The sequence below is a fragment of the Stenella coeruleoalba genome, assembly GCF_951394435.1.
Source record: "Stenella coeruleoalba genome assembly, chromosome: 6".
NCBI classification, from domain to species: Eukaryota; Metazoa; Chordata; class Mammalia; order Artiodactyla; family Delphinidae; genus Stenella; species Stenella coeruleoalba.
The window spans coordinates 80,486,395-80,513,792 of record NC_137151.1 but is presented as its reverse complement, the minus strand read 5'-3'; the positions used below and the strand labels follow the sequence as shown (position 1 = coordinate 80,513,792).

Here is a 27,398-nt window from a genome sequence, read left to right as displayed (position 1 = left end):
AGCATTTAAAGAAATAGCTACCTCTTCCAGTTTTTGGAGATTGTTGTAGAAGCCCTTCACTAATTAGTAGGACTCTGAACCTTGGGAACAGTCTGAGGTAAAGCCTTCAAATCTTACTTTTGTTCTGGGTATATGTCCTTCTGGGCCTATGTATGTACTTTTTTTTTTTTCCTTCCTCCATTTTCCTGACCTGCTTTTCAATGTTTTATTTCTTAAGGGTCTCATCATGTTTCTTCTAAGGGCCTTAGCTATCTTATTGTTTCCCCCTGCCTGTAATCTCTTTCCCTCAGGTACCTGTTTGTGCATCTGCAGTCCCTTGTGATTTTCATGCACCATGGCATCCATCTACTGACTTCAGTGGCTTCTAGGCTTAGACCCAAACAATGCCAGCATTCCCAATTTGAGCTCCTATTCAGGTGAGACAGAAAACATTCCCTCAGGCAGCCCACAGATAGGCCCAAACATTACAAACAAGTTCCAATCTACTCTTTCCACCTCAAGAGAGAAAACTGAGAATTGGCCATTTCTTCCCAACTGTGCCACATTATGTTGCAGAAGGGGGTTGGGCAAAAACAAGTAAAAGTGTGTGGAATTTCCTGCCACTTTGAATGTGGCTTTTCTTTGATTGGGCATTCCCTTGGTTGCTGCAGTTATTTGACTGGTTTCCAGAGCTCCTATAAAGTTGTTTTAGCAGTGTGTAGTTGTCTATTTTTTCTTCCTACAAGAAAATAAGGGTGTGCAGTTTCTTGGTCTGCTATCTTGCTCTAAATTATCTTTTATTTGGTATTATCTGTGTCCTCTGTCTCCACTGATATAAACAATAGAGAGGTACCTGCATTACTAATTTTGTATGTTAATATAATCATTACACAGGAAAAAAGAGGCAATGATTGGTCAGGAAAATATGTCCCAAAATAGTGTCAGTGTCAAAAAGAAACAATTCCATCATGTTGAGTGGGAAAAAATTATAACCAGGTAGATTTTTCTCCTATTTATACCTATTGCTTCTCCCACAATAGAAATGCTACCTCTTCTAGGTTATGAATATTCTTATAAACTTAAGAATAATTTTAGACAAGTTCTAACTGTTTTAGATAGTTATTGTTTTAGATATAGTTATTAATTAGATTTCAAGTCTACAGTGTACTTTTTCTCTCTGTCCTCTATAAATGCCATATAGTTCAGACTTTCCTCCTATAGTCATCCGAACTTGGGTTGCCTTCTCCTCATGTAAATGCTGTCTATCTTTACAGGCCCACATCAAACTCAATTGCTTTCTAGAATTCATCCCTGAATGCTTCGGCTTACACTGCTCCCTCTCTTATTTGGATTCTTCTTAGAGGCAGTTATACACACTGGAACATTTTGTTACTTAAAGAGAGTTGAGCAGGAACCCTTTGGGCTGAAAGGCACTGGGTCACAATAGAATCTGCTCTATCTTCCAGGTAAGAAAAACAAAAAACAAAACCAAAACACACTAGCAAATTCTTCATCCAAGACACTTTATACTAGGAAGAACATAGAGGCCAAGTAACTAGAAATGGGGAATCAGATAGAAAGGAGAGGGTTTAGGGAATGTCCACAGTAGGGAGCCAAGGGAGAAAAGGATAAGGAGTGAGGGAAGGTCTAGGGCTGAATACTTGCCCAATCGTAGTTTTACCAGAGACCTCATTCTTCCCATAAGCATTACTTTCATCTCATATTTCTATTTTTATATTGCTTTAATCTCATGTACCCAGCAGATGAAATCAGGTCTTCTTGGTTGTATGAAGATGAACTCATAATTCTGTGTATGAAGTAATGTGTCGGCTCAGAAATATGGTTTCTTTCTTCTTTCTGGAAAAGTGCAAACCATATGTTATATAAAGTAGCGTTTGATATGCACTTTCTCATATACTTGGCATATTCTGCCCTCTAATCTACACTATTATTAGAAAAAGTTTCAGAGATTACATTAAAAATGGATGAACACTGTAATTCTAATTAAAAGGTCTCTTTCCAATAATTCTTTGGAAATGGCTAGTAAAGATGATCTATATTATAATATTGAAGTCTGAATAAACATTAAAGATTAACCTAGCACAAACTTTGAAGAATATAGTTTTCCATTTCTGTACTTTACAAATATTTTAATGAAAACTTAGTTCAAAAAGAAAAAAAACAGATATATATATAATTCTGGTCAGTTCAGAAGTTTGTCAAGTCAGCCATCTTAACCGTACTCTGATCTGTTTGTTGGGAAGTCATGTGTGATTTTATGGCTATAACTTTTGTAAGAATACCTTAATTGTTATGTCTATTAGAATCTTGAAAAAACAGACTACTATTATTGGGATTATTGTATATGAACAATAATCCATTATATGAAATCCATTTTGACTTTTGGTATTGTTATAACAATTCTTTAGTTATCTATGAAGCCAGGATTTCTGACTATGAGGCTCAACAAAACTATTCTGCAGACTGCATTTGGTCATGTAATCACACATAGATTCCCAACAAATAGGTCAGAGTATGTGTTAAAATGATTTACCTGGGAAACTTCTGAACTGAAGAGTTGTATCTCTGTTCTTTTTCTCTGGCTCATCTCAGCTTTTGTGTTAACCTAGGAATAATGTCAAATGGATAATCAATAGAATTGTCTCACCAGGAAATCCTGTACCATATACACTTTTCCAAGACATGTTTTGGTATGGATTTTTGGACAGGAACCACCCAAAGGGTCACTGAAGTCTAGACCATTATGTTATGTGAGGGGTATGGTATTAGGGACAAGAGCTGTTCCCCATGACGAGAGTGGAGTTTATGGGCTGATTGCAAGGGTGATATTTAAAATATTTTGATTAACTTAACTTTGGGAAAGTTGGCTAACTTGTAAGGAAAAAGTTGGCTATGTAACTGCCCAAAAGATATATATCTATTAAAGTGAGAGTCAAGATTCAAACTCAGACAATCTGAATTCGTATGGATTCTTTTTTACCTCTTCCTACCTTGGCCTATTTTCTGGTCCCACCCTACCTGCTCAAAAGGTATTTGTCAGCCAAAATACAAAAGGGCTGGAATCTATTAAAAGATGGATGTAAATAATTAGCTTGCATTTCTCTTAAATAGCTTCCATTTTCTGTTATCCCTGGACTTCTAGCTAATATATGTCTCTTTCCATTACCTGCTTTCCCTCAATTCTGTTTTATGGCTTCATCTGTTAGTTATTTCTCTCATACTGTAAATGTTGCCAGACTAAGGAAGAGACTATCTGGAACCATTTTAGTATTTTTTTCTGCCCAATTAAGGTACATTCTTGGACAGAATTTCTGAAGATCTCTATTCTTTCCATAGATATCTGGTTATTGACAGTCATATTTCTCACTCACCTTCCTCTGTGGCTTTTCCTCCCAAATAGAATCTGTTTCAGTCAAGGTTCTTGAGCAGGTGGCCATGTCAAGTTTAGCAAGAGTTCCTTTAACTTGTCCCTCCTTCGGTTCTATTACATGATTTGAGGTTGCTTCAGTATTTTCAACATTTGCATTGGATGTGGGCTGACAACATTTGCTTAATGAAAAATTCTTTTTCAGGCTACTTGTGCTTCGTGTTGGCTTGGGAGAAACAACTTTGGTTTCTATTGGCTTTGTGGCTTCTTTCACTTGATCTTCAACTTTTTCTCCTAAGTGTTCTTCTTGTACAATCTCTCTTAAAACAACTTCATTTTCATCAGACATTAGTTCCTCTTCTATGGTACTTTCTGAAACTTCTTGATCAATATCATGAGCTACTAAACGAAGGATAAGTTCTTTTTTGTTCTGAACATCTTTTAAAAGCTCCACCTTGGTGATATCAGGCTTCCTTATATTCTGAAATGAATTTCTGCAAACAGCCTGGAATTGAAGGTATAATGAATATCAAAAACAAATGCCTCAATCACTTTTCCTATGATTCTATTATAATACAGCTATTTTAGTATGATTTTTAGTTTCATTGTTAAAGTAGTATTATCTTAAGATGCCATGCTTACATTAGCAATATTTTAAAAAAAAACATGAAAATTGTAAGAAATATTTGTTGGTATCATTTCTTTTACCTTCAGAGGTTATTTTATTAATCTACCATAATTTACTTCAGAGTTTAAAGGAAGGACTAAAGGAAGGACTTTTTCTTCTTTTTTTGGTTAAACTTTATATTTTGTTGCATCATATTTACTTCTTTGTTTTTTGGTTACTTTGAAAGTTTGTGACAGAAGTAGACATGATAATATATTTTTCTAAAATTGTAGATGGGTTATCATAGAGAAATTGAAATGTACATATTTTCAACAAGAAAGCAAGGTATTATCTGATCTTGACTTTTAAAAATGATGAATAACCAAGATTGTGAAGGTCTTTGACTCTTTAATCCCTATCATTCCACCCCTGATCCTTTGGATATATTTTCCAAAAGAATCTTGAAAATATAAATCTTCATTTTTTTCTCACCTCCCTAGTCAAATCTCACTTTCCATTTTCAATGTCTTAAGACAGATAAAAGACAGTTACAATTAAATAATAGAACTTCTGCATTTCAGTAGCCTTTGATGATGCCACAGAACCTCCAAATTGTTTTGAGTTAATAATTCTAGACTTCAACATCCCTGTGTAACACTTTAAGCCAGTTTTTTCAGATATTGGTGTCCTAAAAGAATATCTTCTGTGGAAAAAAAATATAGAAACAGCTTCCTTAAGAATTTAAAACCAATCAGTTTTGATTTCTGTGTTAGTGGAGGGGACCAGTGGTTTACAAAATCCAAAATCTTTCTATATGGCTTTGGAATTTGTGACTATATATGGTTTTCATATGTACATGCCTAGTGTGTTGGGAACTTATGGTATCTCAAAACAGAAAATAAAGCCCTTGGGTGAGGCCAACAAGTGTCTAGATTCGCTGATCTAATCTACTGTTCTTTGGTTTCTTCTCTGGTCCCTATGCAGGAGATTGATACTCAGATTGGTACAAATCGTATGTCGTATCAGAGTTGTCTAGGTCTGCTTCTTTGTGTTTTATTTTGAGGATGGATTTTCTTCCCCTTAAGAGGACAGCAGTAATTATTTTGGTTTAAATATTCCCATCCTGCTTTCCTGTGGTCTATAAATGACTTAATGAAAGAGAACTGGTAAATACGAGTAAGATTTGTGACAGAAAATTCTACAGATAATTAAAAACTGCTTTTGACTAATGTTATTCTATAGTCTGTTCAACAGATTTTACTCCTAAGGGGTTACTTATGTATGAATGAAGACTACCAAATAATATGCTAATGCAAACAATGAGAATCCATGTTGAAGGATAAATTTTAGAGTTTGAAAGGACTGTCATCTGGTTCAAAAAATTTAGGGAAAAGATTAAATTAGTATGTTAGCCCATAATAATCTCAGTATTTGAGTATGAAAACACAAAGTGCCAATTAACATATTTAACAGCCCTGAGACCTAGTTCAATGGGTTGCAGGATAGTGCTGGAGAAAATTTACTTCAAGTTTATGCTCCAGCGAGAATGGTTCTATAAAACTTTGCTCATTGTCCAGGCCACAGACTGTACCCCTAAGCACACTCAGTCCTCTTATGAGTGAATACCATGAGTAGAAGAGGCTCTGATAAAAATCAAAATGTGTAGTAGATCAGTGTAACTATTGGCTAGACCACCCTTTGACCTCAGTGGTATAGTTTCCTTGTAACAAGGACATCATTTTGTCATTTTAAAGTCTCAATTAGTTTAATATATTTGGGGCCTAAGTATGGAGCTGCAGGGCAGAGCTAGGGACTAAAGCATGAGGAAACAGGTTCATAAATATGGCAGCATTAAAGCAGCTAAATCTAGAACAAGGATAGAAGAAGAAAGAAACGTGCCACTTCTTGAGAGTATAGAAGAACTTGAGGAAGGCTAATATAATTAAAGTGAAATAATAAGAAACAAGTATAACCTAAGAGTTTATAGAGCAGTAGTAATCAGAGTAGTCTGATATGTGTTGATGAATGTTGTTAAAAGGAAAAAGAGTAGTATTACTCTTGTAGAGCCTTAGGTTTGAGAAATGTATTTTAGATAGTTTTTATCATTATAATTTCAGTCAGCCTGATTTTACTGTTATTTCCCTACATTCCCATTATTTTTTTAAAGCCAGTTTAAACTTATTGTCTTAGGAAAACTAGCCTGAGACCTTTAGAGTGAGCCACAGAGCTGATATGGCAAGTCCCAGTAAGTCATATAACTATACGAATGAACTTGTGCAACCAATTTTCCTATTGGGCTAGGCAATAACAACAACAACAAAAAAATACATTCCCATATACCTATTTGAGGAAGGGAATCACAGAACAACCATGGCTCACTTTTTTTTTTTCTATTTCTTTTTCACTTACCTCAAAGGGTTTTACATCGAGTCGTCCCATCTTATTCAATGAGGTACGTCTTTCTCTTTTTAACTGTCCTACAGTAGATGTGTCTGAGGAATAACTTCTTCTACTTATTGATGCTCTTCTCAGTTCTGCTATGTTATGTCCAGTGTTTTTAAAACATTCCACCTTAAGTTTCTCAAGAGGTTGAGTTTTTACAGAAATTACTGCTAAATGTTCTGAGATAATGTTTGGATCTATTTTGAGTGGTTTATTCCCAACATGTGGAACTATTTTAATTGTAGAGTCCTCTACAATTGAATCTTTATTTGACTCTTCTTTATCTAAGTCAGGGATCACTTTAGCATGCTCTTGTGCCTTTTGAACAATTCTGTTAATGTCTAGATCTCCTAAGAGACCAGCATTTGAATTCTTTGGACTAACGATATCTAAGGGAAAATTTGAAACTTCATTAATAATTAAACTGGCCACTTTTTTAGGGAAAACTCCATTTGTACTTTTTATATCATAATAAAGATCTTTATGGGTTCTCGGTTGTTGTAGTACATTACTATAAATAGAATCAATAACCTGAGAAATCATTTCTATACTTTCTGGATTTAAAAAGTGTTCTTCAGAATCAGCAGCAACAAGATTAATATTACTCTTAGAAATTTCAGCCGTCACAGATTTTGTCAGTTGAGATGCAATTTTATTTAACTCAGGCTTTGATAAGTTTTTTGCATGTTTGCTTGAGGCACTTGGCAACCTTACTATTTTAGCCAAGAACAAAGCCAATGCTTCCTCTAAAAACGTGGCATCTAACACAGAACCTTTTTTGGATGAAGACTTTTCCTGGGACTTAAATTCATTAACCATTTTGGCCACTCTTTCCATAATTTTGATAGCTTCCAGAGCTAATTCTGAACTTGGTAATTCTTCCTCTACTTGAGGTTGAAATTTAGAATTGGAAATTTCTTTCACCAATAAAAAACCTATTATATCAGAGAGGACATTACTCTTACCCATTAAATCTTTAAATATAGAAATGTGTGAGCCAGAGTGCTTTAAAATACTGGTATAAACAGAATTAACTACTTTTTCAATGGTTTCATTGTCAGCTAAAGGTACAGTAGGCAATTCCTTCGCTGGTGATACAACTTTAATCTTACTTTTGGAGATAAATTCTTGTATTGAATTTAATATTTTTGAGATAATTTTTTGAATTTCAGTTTCTAGGGATTTGGGTCTTTCATTATCTACTTTTGGAAACATAGATAAAAGCTTCGATAAAAATTTCACAGCAATTTCTTCTATTATGTTATAAGGCAGTATACGAGCATGTGATGGTTGAGGCTGGGGAACATCAGCAGTTTGGATAACATCTTTAAGAATATTTTCAACAACATTGTCAACTTCTGCACACTGATATGGAGTTAGCTCTCCAGAAAAGTAGTTCTGCAACTGATTACCAGTCACTTCTTGTAGAATTAAGTCAACCATGGTTTCTGAAAGAATTCTACATCCACTGGTTGCACAATTTTGTATAATCTCTTGTGATCCAAACTGTGACAAGAGATTATTATAGAGCGATTGAACCACTAATTGAATAATTTCATCATCATTGGGATGTAAGGATTCCACATACTGTATAATCATATCTTCATTTTTGGAGATCTCTGTTGTAACTGTACTTAATAACTTCATTTGAAAGAAATCTAGTTCTGTGAACCGGTTGCCCTCAGATGTTTCTGCTTCAGTGTTGGATACTGTTGAGAAAATTTTAGATGAAAGAGCGTAAATCACATTCTCTAAGAATTCATGAGGCAGCATGATGGTATATGGCGATGATGTTTGACATTCTTTGCTGGCTGTTCGAGCCAGCTTTTGGACCTTTTTAACAACATCCTTAGTTTCCAGAGGCAAACATGAAGGTGGAAACTCATCACACGATATCAAATTTAGCTTATATTGAAAAATTTCACTTATCACTGCACTAGTTAGTTGTCTTGCTAAATTTCCCCCATTACTCTTTATAGTCTTACAAATGGAGTCTTGAGATTTATATTCCTTCAAAATATTGCACACAGAGGAGTGAACAACTTTGTTGACCAATGTTTTATCAATTGATATTTTATCTAGGAAAAGTATCTTATTTGAAGAGGGTTTTTCAGTCATTTTATGCATATTATCCACAGTTATTTTCTTGACATTGGATGGTGCTTTATCTATATTTGATTCTTTATGCCTGGGAGGTTCTTTAGGAACTGATGACACTTTATCTACAGGTAGAAAAAACTGATTTTCCTTATCTGGCCTAAATACCTTAATTTGAGCATCTGAAAACTCCTTCAACAGTGAATCAATAAGTCTCATAGCTGTGTCATAGAGTTCAGCTTGATTTTCATCATCACTTACATTTTGGCATCTATCATATGTTTGTGTTTCTGGTGAGGAAGAAAAGACCAATTTGTTAACCACTTCGGTGATAACATCTTCTAAAAATTTAGCAGGAAAAATTCCAGGTTCACTTTTTGGTGGGTACTGAGGACTGTCTGATTTACTAGGTTCCTTTTTAATATCCTTAACTTTTACTTTCTCTTTTTCTCTTTTTTCCCCTCTCTCTTTCTCTTTCTCCCTCTGTTTTTCTATTTCTCTTGCTTTCTCTTTTTCTTCTTTTTTCTCTTTGGCAGGGAGATTTTTGTTAATTGACAGGTATAAATCCTTTGTTGAAATGGACTGTGCAAAATCCTTGCCAACCTCTTGAACTAGAGGCAATGATATATAACTTGGCAGACTTTGTCGTTTTGAATAATCTGCTAATTCTTGAGAATGATATATTCCTAAGATATTATCATAAATATTTTCAGTGACATTTTGAACACATTCATAATGTGAGCACTGTCCTTCCTTTATATCTATTTGAGCTGGAGAGTCTTTCCTTTCCTCATCGTTTGGCTTTTGGGCAACTGTTTTCTCTATTGTGGTCTTTGTATTTCTTGCTTTGGTTGTCAAAGAAGATAACTGAAAGGGCTTGTCTTCTTTTTTTAATGAATTTTCTCTTGTTTTGTCAATCTTCTTCTCAATGTCTATTGCAAAATCTGGTCTAAGTATTTCCTTTTCACATTCTGTACCATCAGTAGCTACTAGAAACTGTGTGTGTACCTCCTTACCTTGCCCCTCCTTATTTGAAAGTGATATGCTTTTCTTCTCAATTTCATTATTTTTAAGTGTTCCCTTCAAATACAGCTCCTGTTTATCTTTATTTTTCACACTAGTAGTTGGAGAAGTAACTTCTGATACATTATATTTTTGAATTGGAATTCCCATTTTATTTTCATTCTCTTTCTTTTTATTTGCCACATCTGCAGCTGACTCTGATAACAGGTTAACCATGTTGCTTTCCATAATTCTAGTTACAGAGGTAACTATTGGATCTTGGATGTCACCTTTTTTCATTGATGTCTCCTTAGTTTTGAAACTTTTCTTTTTACTCATTGCACCTCTATCTATTTCCAAAGTATCCAACACATTTTTCTGGTCTGAGGTTAGAGATGTGTGTTTATATGATTGTTCTGGTAAAGTAAGTTGGTTCCCTTTTAAGCATCTGTTTATCTGTGTAGAGGTTTTCTGTAGAAGGTGTTTAACCCTTTGGGTGATGTTATCTGGATTTAGAAATGAATAGAAGGTGGAAGACCAGTCTCCTGAAAAAAGTGGTTGAATCTTGAAAGCAGAGATGGCCTTCTGGGCTGAAGCAGCAATCATTTCTGTAACAATGTTGTTTTTATCATCCTTCTGAATAGCATTAGATCCATACTTTCCTATGAACTGATCATACACAAAATTGGATATCTTATCAACTGTCTCTTTATCAATTGGTGGAAAAGAAAAAATTTCTTCAGCATTTGGTAGAACTTTAGTTTCACTTTTCCTAAATTCTCCTACCAGAGAGTTTGCAAATTTTATAGCCAAGCTCACAATGTCTGGCTCTGGTGTTTCTTTTTTCTTAGAATCTTCAGTAATACTTGGAAGAGAGCAAAACTTGTGAACAAGGTCAACAATTACATCTTCCAAAAATGTAGCTGAATATAGAGAAGGCTGTCTCTTTTCTTTACCAGGTTTAGTATGTACAGAGACATGGTCATAATTAGATAAGTTATTGGAAGATGATTCTTCACCATGTAAAAATGGCCTCAGATGATGATCCATGATTTCCTTCATAATGAAACCAGCTACTTTACTGAGGAATGAGCCTCCTTTTTTGTCTGCATCTTTCTGGACTTCAGCTTGAAATTCAGATTTTTTGAAAATATTATTACATATAGAGTCAACCAAGTTCTCAGTCACTTCTAATTGCATACTCTCTGTGTTCTCCTCTGCCCTAGCAAGACGGATCTCATGTTCAGAAATTTCTTTGATAATTTCATCAGTTAATTTTGATGCTGCATCCACAAACTCATAATCTGGTGAAACCTCTTCCTCTTGTAGTTCACTTTCAGTGTCAGTTGAAGGGAAGATATGCACTAGAAGCTTGTAAATCATGTCTTCTAAAAGAGAATGTGACAGCACAGTAATACGTAATGGCAAGGCATGGCTATCTCTCATGATGACATTGAGCACATTTCTGATGATTTTATCAGCTTGAGGGGAAGAGTAGGAAGAAGATACTAATTCTCCTGAAACTAATGACTGCACCTGATAATCATAAATTTCTTCCAAAAGCAAATTAAATATTTTTCTTCCAAAACAAGCTGTGTCACTTTGTATAGCCCTATATATTTGAATCAGAGATTTATATTCATCTAATAGTTTTTCATAAATTAGGTTGACTGTTTTTTTAACCATTTCTTTATATCCTTCTGAAAAACACATATCATCATCAAAGTTATCTGAAACTAAAATCTCCGCTGTGGTGAACTCCAGAACAATTGATTTTACTAATGTTGTAACAATGCCAGTAATTTTGTCTTTAACTATATCTGGATTTTCAGCAGCCAAGACATTATGTGAGAATGCATAAAGAAGTTTACATAAAAGTTCAGAAATTACTTCCTCCAAAAAGACAGCTGAATTCACAATTAAAGACAACTCTTTTTGTTTAGGATCTACTACTTTCTGTTTGTAAGTTTGATCAACTGCGGCTGAAAGGAGAGTTTTATCTCCAGATAAAAATAACTGAAGATGATGGTTAAAGATTTCTTTTATTATAAAACTTGCTATTTTTGAAACAGGTATATTACTTATATTTTTTTTATCTTTTGTAAGAGACTGGTATATATTTGAATAGGAAAGATCAGCATAAATGGAATCAACCATGGATTGGATATCTTTTTCTGAAATCATACTATGTTTTTCATTCCCATGTTTAATAATACATATTGAATGTTTTGAAATTATTGACATGATTTCATTTATCAGTTTTATTACTGTATTACTTAAGTCTGATTGAGAAGTATTTTGGTGTTCTGTACTGGAGGCCAATGGACTCATCTGAGATATAAGCTGAGACACAATTTTTTCCAAATGAGTATGTGATAACATAGTAGTATATATTGTTGAAGCCTGTCTTTGGAATCTTGATTTAGTAATGTCACATTGAACTTTCTTTATCAAAATATCAGTACTAAGTTTGGATTGTGATCCAAATGGAAACTTTTCTATAAGATTTGTATGAATTTGGAAATCAAAGGTTTCGGCTAGGATGGTTTTAGTTATCCTTGCAGCCAGTGTCTTTGTGTCATTTAGAAAATCTTTATCAGGCATCATATCCATTTCATATTCTTGCACAACTTTGCTGTACACCATGTCAATGATGTTTTTGACTACATCTCTCTCCACTGGAGGCAAACATAAATTTTCCTCAGCATTCTCTAAAATGCTAACTTGGGCTTTTGAGAATTCCTCTGTTATGAACTGTATGAGTTTTTCAGCTTTATCAAACAGTTCATCTTCTGAATCTGTTACTGATTTTGTTTGTACAATGCCTAACACCCTGTGGAATATCTTGCCTAAAACCCCAGAAATCACATCTTCCAAAAAAGTTGAGGAATAAACACTGGCATAAAACCACTGCCTTTTCTCATCACCAAAATATGTATATGATGAAGAAGGTAATGACTTTCTGTTCACAAATGGCTGAAGATGTTGTTGACAGATATGTTTAATGATAAAACCAGCTATTCTGTCAATAAAAACATCATTACTGCTTGTGATATTTTGCTCAACTGATTCTTGAGACTCAGAGTTTGAAATATTTTTGAATACTGAGTCCACAAGATGCTGAACACTGTCTTCTGAATAAACAAACTTGGTTTCTTCATCTCTTGAACATCGAATGTCATGTTGGGAAATTTTCATCCTAATATCACTGATTATATTTGAAGCAATTTCATTGAAATTAACTTTTGATCTATCTTTTGGAGTTTCTCTGTTTGCAACAATGCTAGATGCAGAAGGGAAAATTCTAGATAATAGTATTCTGATCATGTCTTCTAAAAATGTATATGGCAGCAAGGTGTTATATGGAGATAAACTCTGACTTGGCTTGGTAGACCTACTGATGTTACTAAGAACATCTTGAATGATATTCTCAGTTGTTGAAATAAAATATGAAGATGGCAAATCCCCAGAAAACAGTGGATGAAGAAGGTAATCTGAAATAGCTGCTACAACTAAGTTGGTAATTTTTTCCACAAAAATATCTCTGTCTTCAGACTCTTTATCAACCTCAGGGTCTAATCCATGCTGTTTTAAAACATTTCTATAAACTGAGGTGACGAGTTCATCCACAATATCTGTATCTACAGAGGGGTAAGACTGTTCTTTGTCATTATATAGAATGTGAACTTTAGCTTTGTCAAAATGGTTATTTACTGAGTTTACTATTTTTTGGGTCATGTTTTCCAGCTCAATTTCAGTGTTATGCTTTGGACTGAAAATTTTTGATAAAAGTCTGGCAACAATTTCCCCTACAAATGTCTTAGGGTAAATACCTGAGGGTGATGGTGTCTGGGGTCTGTGTGACTCTATGACTTCACTGAGAACCTGTTTAACCGTATTCGATATTGTATCCGATGGAGTCTTTGGACGAGGTAAACCTTCTCCACACAAAAATGGTTGAAGATGATTTTCAATAATCTCTTGGATAATAAAACTGGCTATTTGGTCAACCATAATTGGGCTTCTGCTGACTATACTTTTCTGTATTGAAAGAAGAGAGTCAGATGTTTGCATAATATTTCTATAAACAGAATCCACCATCTTCTGGAGGTTTTTTCCTGTACATAGATATTGATTATCATATATAGTGAACCAAATTTTATGTTTTGAAATGGCTGATATAACCTTATTTATTATACAGGTTGATATTTCATTAAAATCTGAACTCATGAAATATTTTTTTCCCAAAGAGGACGCCTTACTGGGTGGAGGAATGAGTTGAGATAAAAGTCTTCTGATGATATCTTCTAAAAATGAGTGTGATAACATGGTGCTATAGCCCGCTGAAGACCTAGCTTGGGAAGTAAATTCTCCCAGGTTGTTTTGAAGTTTCTGTAATATAATTTCAGCATTGAGAGGGTAGTATGAATTATGTAAGAGCTTTCCCCTGAAGCAAGATGGGAGTTGGTAGTCCAAAATCTCTAACAATATGCTATTCGTTATTTGTTCTGCTATTGAAGTACTGTCACATGCCAGATTACCACCACAGGTCATTTTCAACTTATATTGCTGTAAAACATCATAATAAACGGAGTCAACAATCCTACTAAAAGTTTCTTTATGGATTGGTGGAAAACACAGTCTTTCTTCAGAATTCCGTAAAACAGTGACCCTTGCCTTATTAAACTCATTCACTACACTGTTGATAAATAATGCATTCATCTCATTGAGCTGGGCTTCAGTGATGTTTTCATTTTTGCCCCACAGTGAAATAGAGAGGTTAAAAAACAGTTCTGAAATTATGTCCTCTAAAAATGTGGCTGAATAAACACCCGTATTCATATCTCCTGGATATAGCTTATTATGGATGGCTATTGTATCCATATCCTTTGTTCCCTGTCTTTTAAAAGGTGACACATTAGCAAAATTTGCTGAATACGTCTTGCCAAATGGTGCTTGTATTTTGGAGTTAACTACACTGAGATTATTCAGGGGTCCTGTCAAAGCATTGCCATCATAACTCGTGAGTCCTAAAGAACCTTTACCTTGTCCTAATTCTGTTAACTCTGGCCTTTTTGTTTTTATGAAACTAGACTGTATTTCTCTCGTTCCATACTTCAAATGCTTGTTTGCAAAAGGTGGACTTTGGGGCAGTTGTATACTGTGACATAATTTATCCATCAATGATTTAACCAAGCTGTGGGAAAGAACAGTAAGAATAGAGTCTGATGACAGTAAATCTTGATCCATTTCTGCCAGATTTTCCAAAACGTCTGACATATAATCCCCTTGAAATTGTTCACAGTCCATCGTTCTCTTACAACAACCGAATTCTTCACCTTGTACACTTCGAAGTATTTTTAAAAATTGACATTCTTCTGCTGATATCTCTTCAGAAAGAGGGCTATTATCAAGAAAGACAGAGTTTGTGCATTTTTCTAAAAGTGTTCTAATAAGTTTCTCACACACAACATTGAGAAGGAAAACTGATTTGGGGGTGAGCCCTAAGTTATTTCCAAGTATGTTATTACATTGCCGATCATTTGATGATGCAAAAAATATTGCTTTTTTATCAGCATCCATAGCCTCATATGGCTGTTCATCTGGTAAAAATAAATCCAAAACAATACTGAAAACTTTGTTGACTACTTCTTTGGATTCATGAGGTTTTAGGCTACCAGCCAGACTATCTAACTTATGGGCCAGATAACTTAATTTATTTTTTTGAATGATATGATCAGTTTTGTGAGTAGATAATTCCCAGTCTCTGGAAGCTTTCTGTCTTTGCATGGTATTTTTTTTGTTGCAAATGGGCACACTGTTGCTTCTAAGCATGGAAAATGGTCTATTTCTTCCACTGTTTTCCAGGTGATGATTTAACCCTATTTCTTTGGACAGTACATGAATCACACCTATTAAGAGATCCTGAAAGAGATCATCAAAGTCAGCAGCAGCTACTCCTGGGCAGCAAATGTACTTTCTTTTTAAGGAAGACATTTGCTGTGCAGTGTCAATCTCTATGATATTACTATTTAAAAGGATTTCAGCAATGATTTCAGAAATACTTAAAGCAAGTTCTCCAACAGAAATTGACCTACTCTCAAACACTTGAGAATCAATTGAAATAATTGTGTTAAATGCTGCATGGGAAGCTTTCTCCTTTTCTCTGCTATCTGTGGTGCTATCAGAAATGCTTGAAATTAAATGGCAAATGACGGACTCAGTGAGATGTTCACAAAATTGATAAAGAGAATAATCATTGTATATGCTTCTTAGAGGCTGTTTTGATTCATATTTTTTTCTTGACGGTGTGGAAACAATAGACACCTCCTCACTGGAAACTTAAAAAAGAAAACATTACCATTTTAGCACGCATTAAGGGACATATGGAAAATTCTATATATTGGTAGTTATTTACATATGAATTTCACCTTTGGAACACCTCACTAAAGAAAAAGAAAAATCTAGTCAAGAAAGATATTGGGTTTTCTTCAGATACTTATTTTCCCACCTGTGGAATCTTAGTTTTAGCCATAAAGTTGAGAAAATAACCCTAAAGAATTCAAATCTCTAAGTCTAGTGCTGATACCTATCTTGCTTAGATGGGTGAAGGTGCTCAAAGAAGCTGGAAATCCTGGGGCAGAGAAATGATTTCCAAGTGTGATGTTACATCTTAACATGTCTGCAGTGATCTCTAGAGACTTCATATAATTATTTAAAAAATATTTTTAGTCAAACATATAATATGTATTACTTTTAGGAAACTAAAGAGTTGTGTTGCAATAACAACTTGACTGAAATAAGAGTGCTCACTTCAGAAAGGTTAGGGATGGACTGTAACATCAGCAGTACTTTAACCCCTAGATTAGTTTGTTACAAAGATGATGGGCCAACCCAACCAGGCACAGGACTGTATTCTGCTATTCAACAGAGTACTGCAAATCATATACCTACTTGGTATGGCCAATTTCTTGGAGTGGCAGCCAGAGCTACATACTATTTTTTTCACAAAACTACCTCAGAATGTAATAACCTATTATACCTCTGCATGTGGAATCAGGCAAGACTCAGTGGAGAGGGGAGGCTTTAAGCTGAACTTTGACAGCTAGACAGGTTTTGGCCATGTTGAGATGAAGGGAGGGAGGAAAGAGTGCTCCACGTGGAAGGAACATGAGTGAAATCGCTGGAAGGCCCTGGACATGTCTGGGAATAGAGAAGATATATGATAGAAAGAGCCAAATACCAGTGGGAGGGAATCATGGATCTTCTCTTGTTTGCTTTCTTTTTCTTATTCTCTAAGTTCAATTAGGCTATGCTTAAAGAAATTCTACTTATAAGCTTGCAGTTGCAGATACACAACTGCCCACCTTGAAATCATACCAGTTTTAAGTATAGGAAATGGCCTCATGGTGCAGGTAGGTAGGACTGATAGTATGTGTTGTGCAATTTGAATGATGGGCAAGTGATGTATCTGGACTGGTAACGTAGCAACTAATTATTGGCAACTAGAATTACTGATCCAGTTCAAAGCTATAATAGATTATTCGATTGAATGTTATGAACTTTCCAATAATAAATTTTCACATATGAAAGTAGCTATCACATATGGTTCAACCTCTAGCATATACAGATAAGCCTTTTTAAAAAGGGAATGAAAATATATTTTTAAATATATGTTTAGAGTATTATACCTAAAAGGAATTTAATAACACTGGAATATAAGCAAAATAAGATGTTTAACACAACTGTTCTTATACACTGTGACTAATAATAGCAACGACTTCAACTGTACACATTAAAGTTGAATCACAACCTTCAGTTACCTGTACATTTGGTATGATTATAAAGAAATCATGCATGAGAACTTTAATAATCTTTGGAACTCGGACCTCATGTTCAACCAAAATCCCCTGCTTTAAAAAAGTCACATTTTCTCTCATCTGCAGATATGGAAAATTGAGAGACAGACCTTTTCAGATTCAAACCATATGAATGTTTAATTTTTTTTTTTTTTTTTTAGTATCCTGATATATTAAGAAGTAATTAAATACCCTCCTTCTAAGGCTGTTTTCAGAAAAACAGTAAATGAAGCTTCTTGGACAGGAGATCTTTTAAATATATCTATTTTTTTCTAAATTATGCCCACTCTTACTTACCTCTAGTTTCAAAGTTCTTGAAATATGTGACCACAGATGTGGTGACATGTCTTGCTACCAAATGAATTTCATTTGGACCCAGTTCATGATCAGCAAAAGCAATGACTTCAACTTCCTTCAGAGTCTTTATCTTCAGGTAACTCTTATTTTCCAATTTTTGCATTAAAGAAAAATCTCCTCTGCTGGCTTCAGGTTTTTTGTTTTCTTCTTCAGGTATACAACTGATTCTTCTATCCCACATTCTAAGCAAACTTTTTTCCTCATTCTTTTGACCATATATTACAGACAAAGGGTTTTGCTTTGATATGAAAAATGGTTTCATTGTTTCTGTGCTTTCATTAATGTGTGGTTGACTTGGAAAGCCGTAGCTTAACAGCACAGTACTGACAATATTTTCTGCGGCTAAACAAATTTTGAGTGGAGAGACAGTTGTCTGAATTTGGTTTGGCTCAACAACTGGTTTGGAGATCTGATAATGAAACACTCTTGGATTTTCACCTTTTCTCATTTCTGTGAATGACATGACTTGCTGTGATGCTGTTTCTGTGGATTCATTTGCTTTCTTTAACAGTTTTTGTAAGACACTCCCTTCAGGGAGGGAGCTATTTCCTTTCATAGCTTGATCAAAATAGCCCAAGTCAGATTCCTTTCGGCTAAAGTCTTGTACTTTGTTTCTAGAGCATGATGGTATGTTTTCTGAATCAGGCCTTTCCATTGGCTCTGAGCTTCTAATTGTGTCTTCTACGGAGGCTCTGGAATATAAGGGTAAATTTGATGAAGACTTATACCTTTTTTTCTTATCTTCCTCTGAATAAAACCCTAAACCTGGTATGCTGCTTTGTGGAGGATGATTCCCGAATCCTACTTCCTTTAACTTTGACATGGGCATTTTCGTATCAGTTGCTAATTCAACCTGATTAACAATGTAGGTATTTTCTACTCCTTGGAACAAACTTTCCTTTGGAAGGTTTTTGATCAGAGACTCATTGAAATGAGTATACTGGTCCATCAGTGTACCAATGATCTCACTTGCTGCAATATTTTCTTTCAATATGCTAATTGAAGATGGTTCTGCTTGGCTTATTTCTTTGTCCAGCTTGCTCTTAATTATACCAAGCATGTCGCTGACAATATTAATGGCATATGTAAGTAACTCTGAATGGAACGAATGAACCTGTAGAAGGGTATTCTGTACATTTTCCTTGGAAATAACAGTACTTGACTTGGATTCATCAGAAAACTTTTTTAGTGGTTGTAATTTTGGCAACATCTTTTTGCTTAGTCTCTGTTGGACAGGAAAAAGGTTTTCTACAGGCATCTTCGCTACTTCAGAAAACTCATATTTAGAGATATGTTTAAACTGTAAGTCTACAAAAGACTCTAACAGGTTTAAAACCCTGTCTACAATTTCTCGAACAATTTGGTTGCTAGAGCCCAAAGGACTTTGGTCTTCGGTTTTAGTGTTATATATTGGTTCATTGCTGAGGATGTCCTTGGTTGGAAAACCACATTTACTTTTAGTAGTAATGTGTTCTTTCCTGCTTGCTGGAGTTTCTTTACCACGTGGGGTGGGCATTTGGGATAAAAAGCACAGCTGTAATTTTTCAAATAGCATTTCAACAATTTCCCTTCCAAACATATTAATTTGTGCTTTGGTGTCTTCAGCTCTTGTAGAAGCTCCCTTAAAACAACTATGAAACCTGTTTTCACAATCTTCAAGATGTGGCAAATTTAAAAGTGAAAGAGAATATTCTAATTCTTTTGCTTTTATTGAAATTTCTGTCAAACCATTTTCAGCTATCATCAAGAGCTTACATTTTTCATTTTCCATGTCATTTGATTCTGCTTGCCATTTGTCAAACATTTTTTTAAATACACCTTCTTTAGGAAAAATCTGTTCTAACTGTGAAGAAACATCTTCCAAGTAAAAACATGCTTGTGGTTTGGCAAGAGACTCTGCACCTATATTCCCCTGTGAAAGTCTGGGATCATCCAGATGACAGAATACGATAGGATTAGCCAAATTTTGGTTATTTGTAGCATATAATCCTTGCAAAACCGTACTAACTATTTTATGTGCTGCCATGATTTGATCGGATGGTAAAGCTTTATCACCTACCATTGCTCTAATTTGCGTCACCTTTTCAAATTCTTTAACAGTTGTTTTCAGGATATTACTTATTATATCCTTGGCATACATTTTTAGTTCTGAAGTAGGCAACTTTACTTTCAGTAAGTTTTTGGCATCTCCCATTGATAGGATGTGTGGCAGCCCAATGGCAGTCTTGGACCAGATGTATTTTGGAGTCTTCTCTCCAGGACCTAATTTAGTCTTGCTTTTGGCCTTAGTACGACTAGGTCCTAGGTGTGGTTTTGCTCTAAATTTAGGCAAAGGAGTAACTTTTGATCTTGCTTTTAAACTTGTTTTAAAACCTGGCTTAGGGTTGCCCTTAGGGCTTAGTTTAGAACTGTGTAGCCTTAGAGGTTGCAACTCAACAGAACCACCTTTATGGGACAGGGCCTCTTCTAGATAAAGTGAGGCAAAATTTGTGATCTTATTGAGAACCATTTGGACTAAATCCTTCCCCACTTTTAATGGTGAATATTGTAAAAAAGTTTTTTCCAATAGAGAGACATTTTGACTGCCTGCATAAGGATAAACCTGTGGTAGCATATAGCTAGTGAGATTACTTCCTATTCCTGCTTGTGTAGTTTCTCTGATGCATGATGATTTCTTTGGTAAAATATTTTTGTCAGTTGCTTGTACTTTATTACTTTCATATAACGACGTCACAACTACAGAGTACATTTCCCCCAAAACGCTTTCAATTATGTCACTTGCTACACTGTTAATATGGGATTGAAAGAAGTTTTTTTGTGTTATGTCTAATGTTTTAATTTTAGAGCTAGACATAAAGTGGGGGATTTCATTAAATGAAGGCAAATGGCCTATGATTTCCATTATTCTTTGATACACTTTACTTAAAACTTCTTCCACTGCACTGAATAATGCAGTTCTTGCTTTTTGTTTTGATTCTTCATTTTTTGTAAATATTTCCTCTAGAACAATTCTCTGGCTTTCCCTTTCCAATGCCATTTGGTTTTGTTCTAATGGATACTTTGAAAACAGAGACAGTTTGGTGTGTGTTTCCTGAGCTCTTTGTCCCAGTGATATTTCATTTGATGCAGTTCGTTGTGAAAATAAGTTAGGATTGTCCTTTGAGTAAAAACTGATTTCCTTTACAGATCTTTTATTATATAAAATCTTTAAGATACTGTTGACAATTTCACTCACAGTGGTGATTTCTTGGAATGAAATGTTGTTTGGGTATGGATGCATCTTTTGGATTTTGAGGTCTAAGTCATTTTTAATCAGCTTCAAAATGGCACTGGCAATGATGTCAGCATATTCTTTAAGACTAGCTTGTGATAGATGAATTGTAGATCCAAGTTTTTCTCTGTAACTGGCAAAAGTGAAATCTGTGAGCTCTTCACTGAGAACAGTTTCATTTGATATTTTCAGAATATTCACATTTGATTCCACCTGGCTTGATTCATGAAAGATGCTGTCATCTCGTCTACAGTTTTCCAGTTCTGGGCTCAGAAATGACTTTTCTTTAGGCTGGAAAGCAAGAGTAATTAACAAATCCATTCTTTCTGTGGCAAATGATTCTAACCGATTGAAAATAGTTTTAGTAATGAAGTCAGCACTTTCCTCACATGGGTCAGGAACAGATTTCTTGGGGTCTTCTTTCTCTACTATAGTTATATGAGTATCATTAGCATAAGCTGATTTCAGATTTTTTGAAGATGGAAAATGCCCTGTTTTTCTTTCACTTTTTGACTCCATAAGAAGAGGCTGTTGACACTCTGCTTTTGGAAACATATCACAAAAGGTCAGGGGCAATCTTGTAGAAGTAGGATCCTTTGAATTTATGCTAAGTATGACAGCAGAACTGAGATTATGAAGAACGATATCTACTATATCAGTGGATATCAATATGACATCTGAGTTAGGAACTGAAAAATTTGGAAGAATCTTATTTGCACCCTCAATGAACATTTCAGAATTTGCTCTGGAATGTTTGCCAGCTATGCTACATTTCAAAGTGGGTGTGGCAAATGAGAGATTATTCTGATACAGTATTTTTTCATAAATATCACATAAGATACTTTCAATGGTATCTTGTATTTGAAACTGAAGTACTTTTTGATACTCAGTCTTAATAAACAGCTTTTCAATAATACCTTCTTGCTGATCTGAATTAATGTCTTTGTCAGGATTGTTTTTGTCACATTTTCCTTTAGATGATACAATATCTAACACTGTGTTAACAATTTGACTTGCAATACTCTCAGAAACCACAATGTTATGAGTTAAGAAAGAATTTTCCCTTTCTTTATCTAATTCATGTTTGATTCCTTGTAAAATTTTTCTGGCCACTTCTGTTGCATATGTATTTAATTTATTCAAAGAGACTTGACATAATGAGTTGGTCTTTTCTGACATAATATGATCCACTGAGCAACAGGAAAATTGATCATCAGAATACAAATCTTTGGCTGATAATGCTTTGCTTAATGTACTCTTATCCTGCTGAATAGGTAAAGCCATTGGAACTGTGAAGTTGATCTGGGGACAAAAGAGAGATTGTACTTTGGAAGTAGCAAAAATTTCTAAACTTATTAATATTGCCTGTATAATATCTTCAACTATGTTTACTTTAGCCTGTTTGTCAACATTGAATCTGGACTGAAGAGTATACGGATTCTTGTTCGGCACAGTGATGGAGGGCTTTCCTCCTCCACTGGTGTGTTCATGAAAAGAAACATTTGTTGAAAAGGTGATGGTCTTATACCTGTTTTCACTTGCATTTCTCCCTGTCATAGCAGCTGAATAAAGTTTATCAAACACAGTCCTAACAACATCATCTACCACTATGGTTACATCTGCTTCAGACACCATCATTTTATCTATAAATTGAACAGATGTTTGAGCAACTGTCTCTTCAATATTGTGAGGGATGCCACTTAAATAGGAGTGGGAGAGAGAAAGCATATTTAATTGACTGACCAAAGCACTTTGAAAAATTTCATTCAAAATATTTCTTATAATGGGAACAACTGGAGATTTCTGTGGTTCTTTGAGTTTCACTTCAGTTTTGTTTAAGGTTCTTTCTAGAACACATTGTTGAAGAGAATCTGATTTAGTTTCTTCTCTAAGTGATCTTCTCTCTCCAATGAATTCTTTCTCTGTATTTGCAGCATCTTCTAGAAATGAATCTGATTCAACTCCACCAGGAAGAAAATTTCCATAGGTTGGCCTGTATCTGTAAGTTTGAATGCCTCTCTCTTCAGATTCAGTTTCATTAAGCATATCTGAGGATACTGCATCTAAAATTAAACTGACTATATTCTCAAGCATTTGTTTGTCAGGTGATGGTGTTTCCATACTTGTCCTCAAATCTAATAAGTTCATCTTTAATTCTGTTTGAATAGCTTTCAAAATAGCACTTGATACCTTCTTTGCATGCGTGTATAAAGCAGATTGCAATAGTTCTTCATGTGTGTCCGTGAAAACACTGGGACTTTCACATTCCAAGTCCATCTTACTGATTTTTTTATTTCCATCATTGATAGACGCCTCCAGAGTTTCTAAATTTCCATTGGCAAACTCTTCTAGTTTAGCAAAAACCATATTAAGAATATCTGAAGCCACAGCTTTCAGTTTATTAGAATGAATTTCTTTTTTGCTCCCTGTTTTGGAAGACTTAGGAGCAATAGATTTTTCCTTGCTTTTAGTCTTCTCTTTATTACCCTGCTGAACCATCCTGGAAACTATGCTGGAGATTATGTCAGTGCACTTGGCCATTTCCTCAATAACTGAAGTAAACAATAGGCTGTCAATATCAAGAGACTCTGAGACAGCTTTAAATCCTGAACTTACAGAACTACTATCCATGTCAACACTACATAATTTTGCAAGGATATATTCCAAAATTGTTGTGGAAATGAGCTGAATATTAGACTGTATTTCAGTGGCTGTTTGCTGATTCTCATTTGTCTTCTCTCTGCTTAGCTTACTACAAGATGGCTGACAGTGAGGGTGGGCTCCTATGAGCTTGCATAACATTTCATAGAGTGTTTCCCCAATATCATCTAACACTTGCAATCTGGAATTCTCTTTGAGATCTTTTTCATTAATGACACTGTGGAGAGCACATGGCGTAGCTAAAAATTTGTAAAAAGTGTTTTTATCCTGTCCACTTGGCAAAATGTTCCCTTTATCAACATTATCAGATCCGCATGACGTCATAGGCTTTGGATTTTCTGAAGGGAGTGAAATATTGCTTTGATCTGAATGTCCACTTGATAATATTTCACAAATGCAAGTTAATAATGCAGATGCCATAATGTCATCACTGAGATTTGAGACAAGAGATTCTGATTTATCAGTGTCAGTAAAAAATCCTTTACCTGTAAGGGATTTGGTATGGTCTGTTTCCCTAAGATTTAGGTTTTTCTTATTGAGTTCCAGTTCATTCTGGATAGCATGCAAAACAATGTTTACCACTTTAGTTGTATAAGTACTAAGTTGAGATTGTAATGAAGATTGCTCTGCAAGTGAAGGTTTGAAGCCCATTTGCAATTTTGGACAAACAAATAACTTCAGCCTTTTAAAAACTGCATTAATGATCTTATCAGTAATGTCATCTATAGGCTTAGGTTCACTTTCTTCAGATTTTAACAGGGAAGGCTTTGCAGGATCTACATCGAGTGAAGATAAATATTTCATTTTCTTTTCACTCTCGAACCATATTTTTAATGGCTTTTGATTTGGTGCTTTTTTGACCATGTGGAGAGTGTCAGGACTCTCTAGAGAAGTTTGAAGAACTGATGATGAAATGGAACTTTTGGTGGTATTGGGAATGCAGCTTGCCTTATAAAGTATATTTAATACAGCATCTGTTATTTCTTGAGCCACTGCACTAATTTCTGACACAGAAAACATCTGGTCCATCCATTCTTGATGTGACAGTCCTTGAGGTTTTTCTGAAACAACAACTGAAGCTTCTTTGCCAGTTTTACTGTCTAAATGACCAAGAGGAATAGAAGATACGTCCTTGAGCATTTCCGTTAAAACACTTTTAACTATGTTTTCTGAAGCCTTTTGTATTTGATGCTTTTGATCTTGGCTGAAAAACAAAATGTCTTTATTTAAACAGGGATTTTCCTTTAAAATTTTATTCTTAAAAAATGGTAGCTCAGTCTTTAACCTCCGATCATGAAATGCAGTTTTGCTTCTTGGAGAAGCAGGCTTTGTAGGTTGTTTGCTATTTCTTTTGTATTCAAGACAAGTGTTTCCTTTTGTAAACCAATGCTCAGGAATCTGTTCTTGTGATTTTGCTTTTTCATCTTTAAAAGATGAATCAAGCACATTTTCCACAATTTTGTCTATTTCTTCATTATCATCTTCAGAATAAAGGACCATGCCAGGAACATTAATAGGTGGAAATGGTCTTCCAGACACAGAACCATTAGATAATCTAGTGCCAGTGAGTCTGTACTTTACTTCAGTGTCAGAAGGACTTCTCAGTCTAGAATGTCTACATTTTTGATTATCTGCTTTTACTGGTTCCTGATGTAACTGAGTAAAGATCTCATCGAGCAGCTTAAGGAGTACTACTGTTTCATCAGATGCAATAAGTCTCTCATTGTTAAGTTCGGTTTGTACATGTCTTAGTATAGTGCTGATTGCTTCCTCTATAAAGCCAACCAAAGAGGACTGGGAAAAAATATTTGACATTAAATTTTGTATTTCCTCTTTAACAATTAAATTAGCTGCATCAAGTTCAGGACATTTCTTTTTGTTGGCTTTTATAAAGCACATATATGTTGGGTCTGCCATATGTTGCTGATAAGAAAGTTTAGCTGCATCTTCAAGATGAGGAAGTTCATATTGCTTGCAAGATGCAAGAGTCATCAACTTTTCTAAAATGGCATGCACCATATCCTCTGCAATATCACACATGGGTTCCACAGTATGAGGCAGTGAATCTATTAAAGGTTTTCCATATGATGGAGTGAGAGATTCTCCACTGGGTGTTAAGCTTGGTTTAATGTTGACTGACAAATCTTCTTGTGAAAATATCTGGATACATTTTTTCTCAACTGCAGACTGTAGCTTCTCAAGCATGTTTTCCACGATCTCTGAAGCTACTGAGCAGATATCAGCATTAGAAACCAAGTCTCCTTTTTCAGGCTCACTTTGGTCAACAAAAACTTCAGCAGTAACAGAAGAAATAGAAGGAATGGCCTGTGTTAAATCAGACATTATTTCTTGAAAAATGCTTTCCAAAATCAATTCAGTTTCCCCTTTTAAGTGACATTTAAAGTTAACAAAAACATTCTTTAAATTCTTCATTTCATTCATAGCTTTTGTTTTTTGATCAGAAAACAATGGACTCTCTAAGCCGTCTGTTTCAGTGGTAGCATCCTTTGATTTTTTTGTGCCCGTTTCAAATGATGCTAGAAGGTGACTATCAGATTTACAACTTCTGAGCTTAGGGTATGTATATATCATGCTTGTTTTATTATAGTTGAGTTCAGATGTTATAGATTGTCCTTTAATGTGATGTGTTTTTCCCACAACTGTTCTTTCCACATGGGCAGATGGTGGTTTTAAAGGTGTGGTCGGTCGCCTTACTGATATGTCAACTGCAAATGCACAGGGCTCTCCCTGAAATGTTTTAGTTGTTGCAGATGTGTAGCTTCCATATGTAAACTCTTCACTGCATGTGCTACAAAAACTCGAACTATCTGAAGAGAGGATGGAGTCATCAGATACTGGGTATGCATTATTTTTCAACCTTTCTTCATACTTTGTGATGGCTGGGTATAATATACTGGTCACTGTAGCCACAACCCAGGTCATTATGTTCTGAATTGTGCTATTCAGTTCCCCAGAAGTTACCTGGAAAAGAGGCAAGCAGGAATGAAAAGAAAATCATGTTAACAACTTACTCTATTCTGGGACAGAGGACAACATTTAATTTTTTATGTCAAACAATGCATAGCTTGATACCACCATCGTTATAAAAAGAACACAGTGAAAGAAAACCTATTTGGAATTTCAAATTAATTTCAAGTTGGTTTATTCTGTGCTACAGTAAAATACTTTTTGTATAAGTTTCCAATTGACTCCCATTCCCTCAGAAGCTTTTTCTCCCCCCCAACCTTTATTGCTAGGATAAATGAATTTCTGGTAAAAAAAAAAAAAAAAGATCACTAACTAGCTATCCAGGCACATTACTGGCAAGTATTTCGGCAAGAAGAAATATGGTGTCTACAACCCAGCAAAATTACTTTGAAATGAACCAGATTATTTCTAACAAAGCATTTCTCAAACAGATGCAGTCAAAACATTTGGGTGCCTTCAGAGGCATCTGTCTAGCTAAGATGTAAGGATGGACAAGAAGCCATCTCTCCTCCCCTTCCCTGCTGCAGGGGTGAGCCTGTGATGTGTACATATGGAAATGACTACAGCTAATTGCTAAGAATCATTTGATAGGCAACAAAAAAGTTCATGCTTTACAGAGATTGAGTGGCTTTGTATCCAACAAAAAAGTTATCAGTGGAAACTGTTAAGAAGGCTGAGAAAAGGTGATGCACTGAGGGAACAAATGAATTTAGATTGAAAACAAGGGCAAGCTAGAACTGAGTCTCA

General features: G+C 35.0%; 1 protein-coding gene across 1 annotated transcript in view; it reads right to left on the bottom strand.

Moving 5' to 3' along the window:
- FSIP2 (fibrous sheath interacting protein 2) overlaps positions 1–27,398 on the bottom strand; it is a gene marked incomplete at both ends in the record, with an annotated part of 126,337 nt that overhangs the window by 13,674 nt on the left and 85,265 nt on the right. The window contains 4 exons of the mRNA XM_079924127.1: positions 1,736–1,836; positions 3,372–3,872; positions 6,384–15,856; positions 17,672–26,645. Of these exons, the coding sequence (XP_079780253.1) occupies positions 1,736–1,836; positions 3,372–3,872; positions 6,384–15,856; positions 17,672–26,645 (19,049 nt within the window). The remainder of the gene's footprint in view (positions 1–1,735; positions 1,837–3,371; positions 3,873–6,383; positions 15,857–17,671; positions 26,646–27,398) is intronic.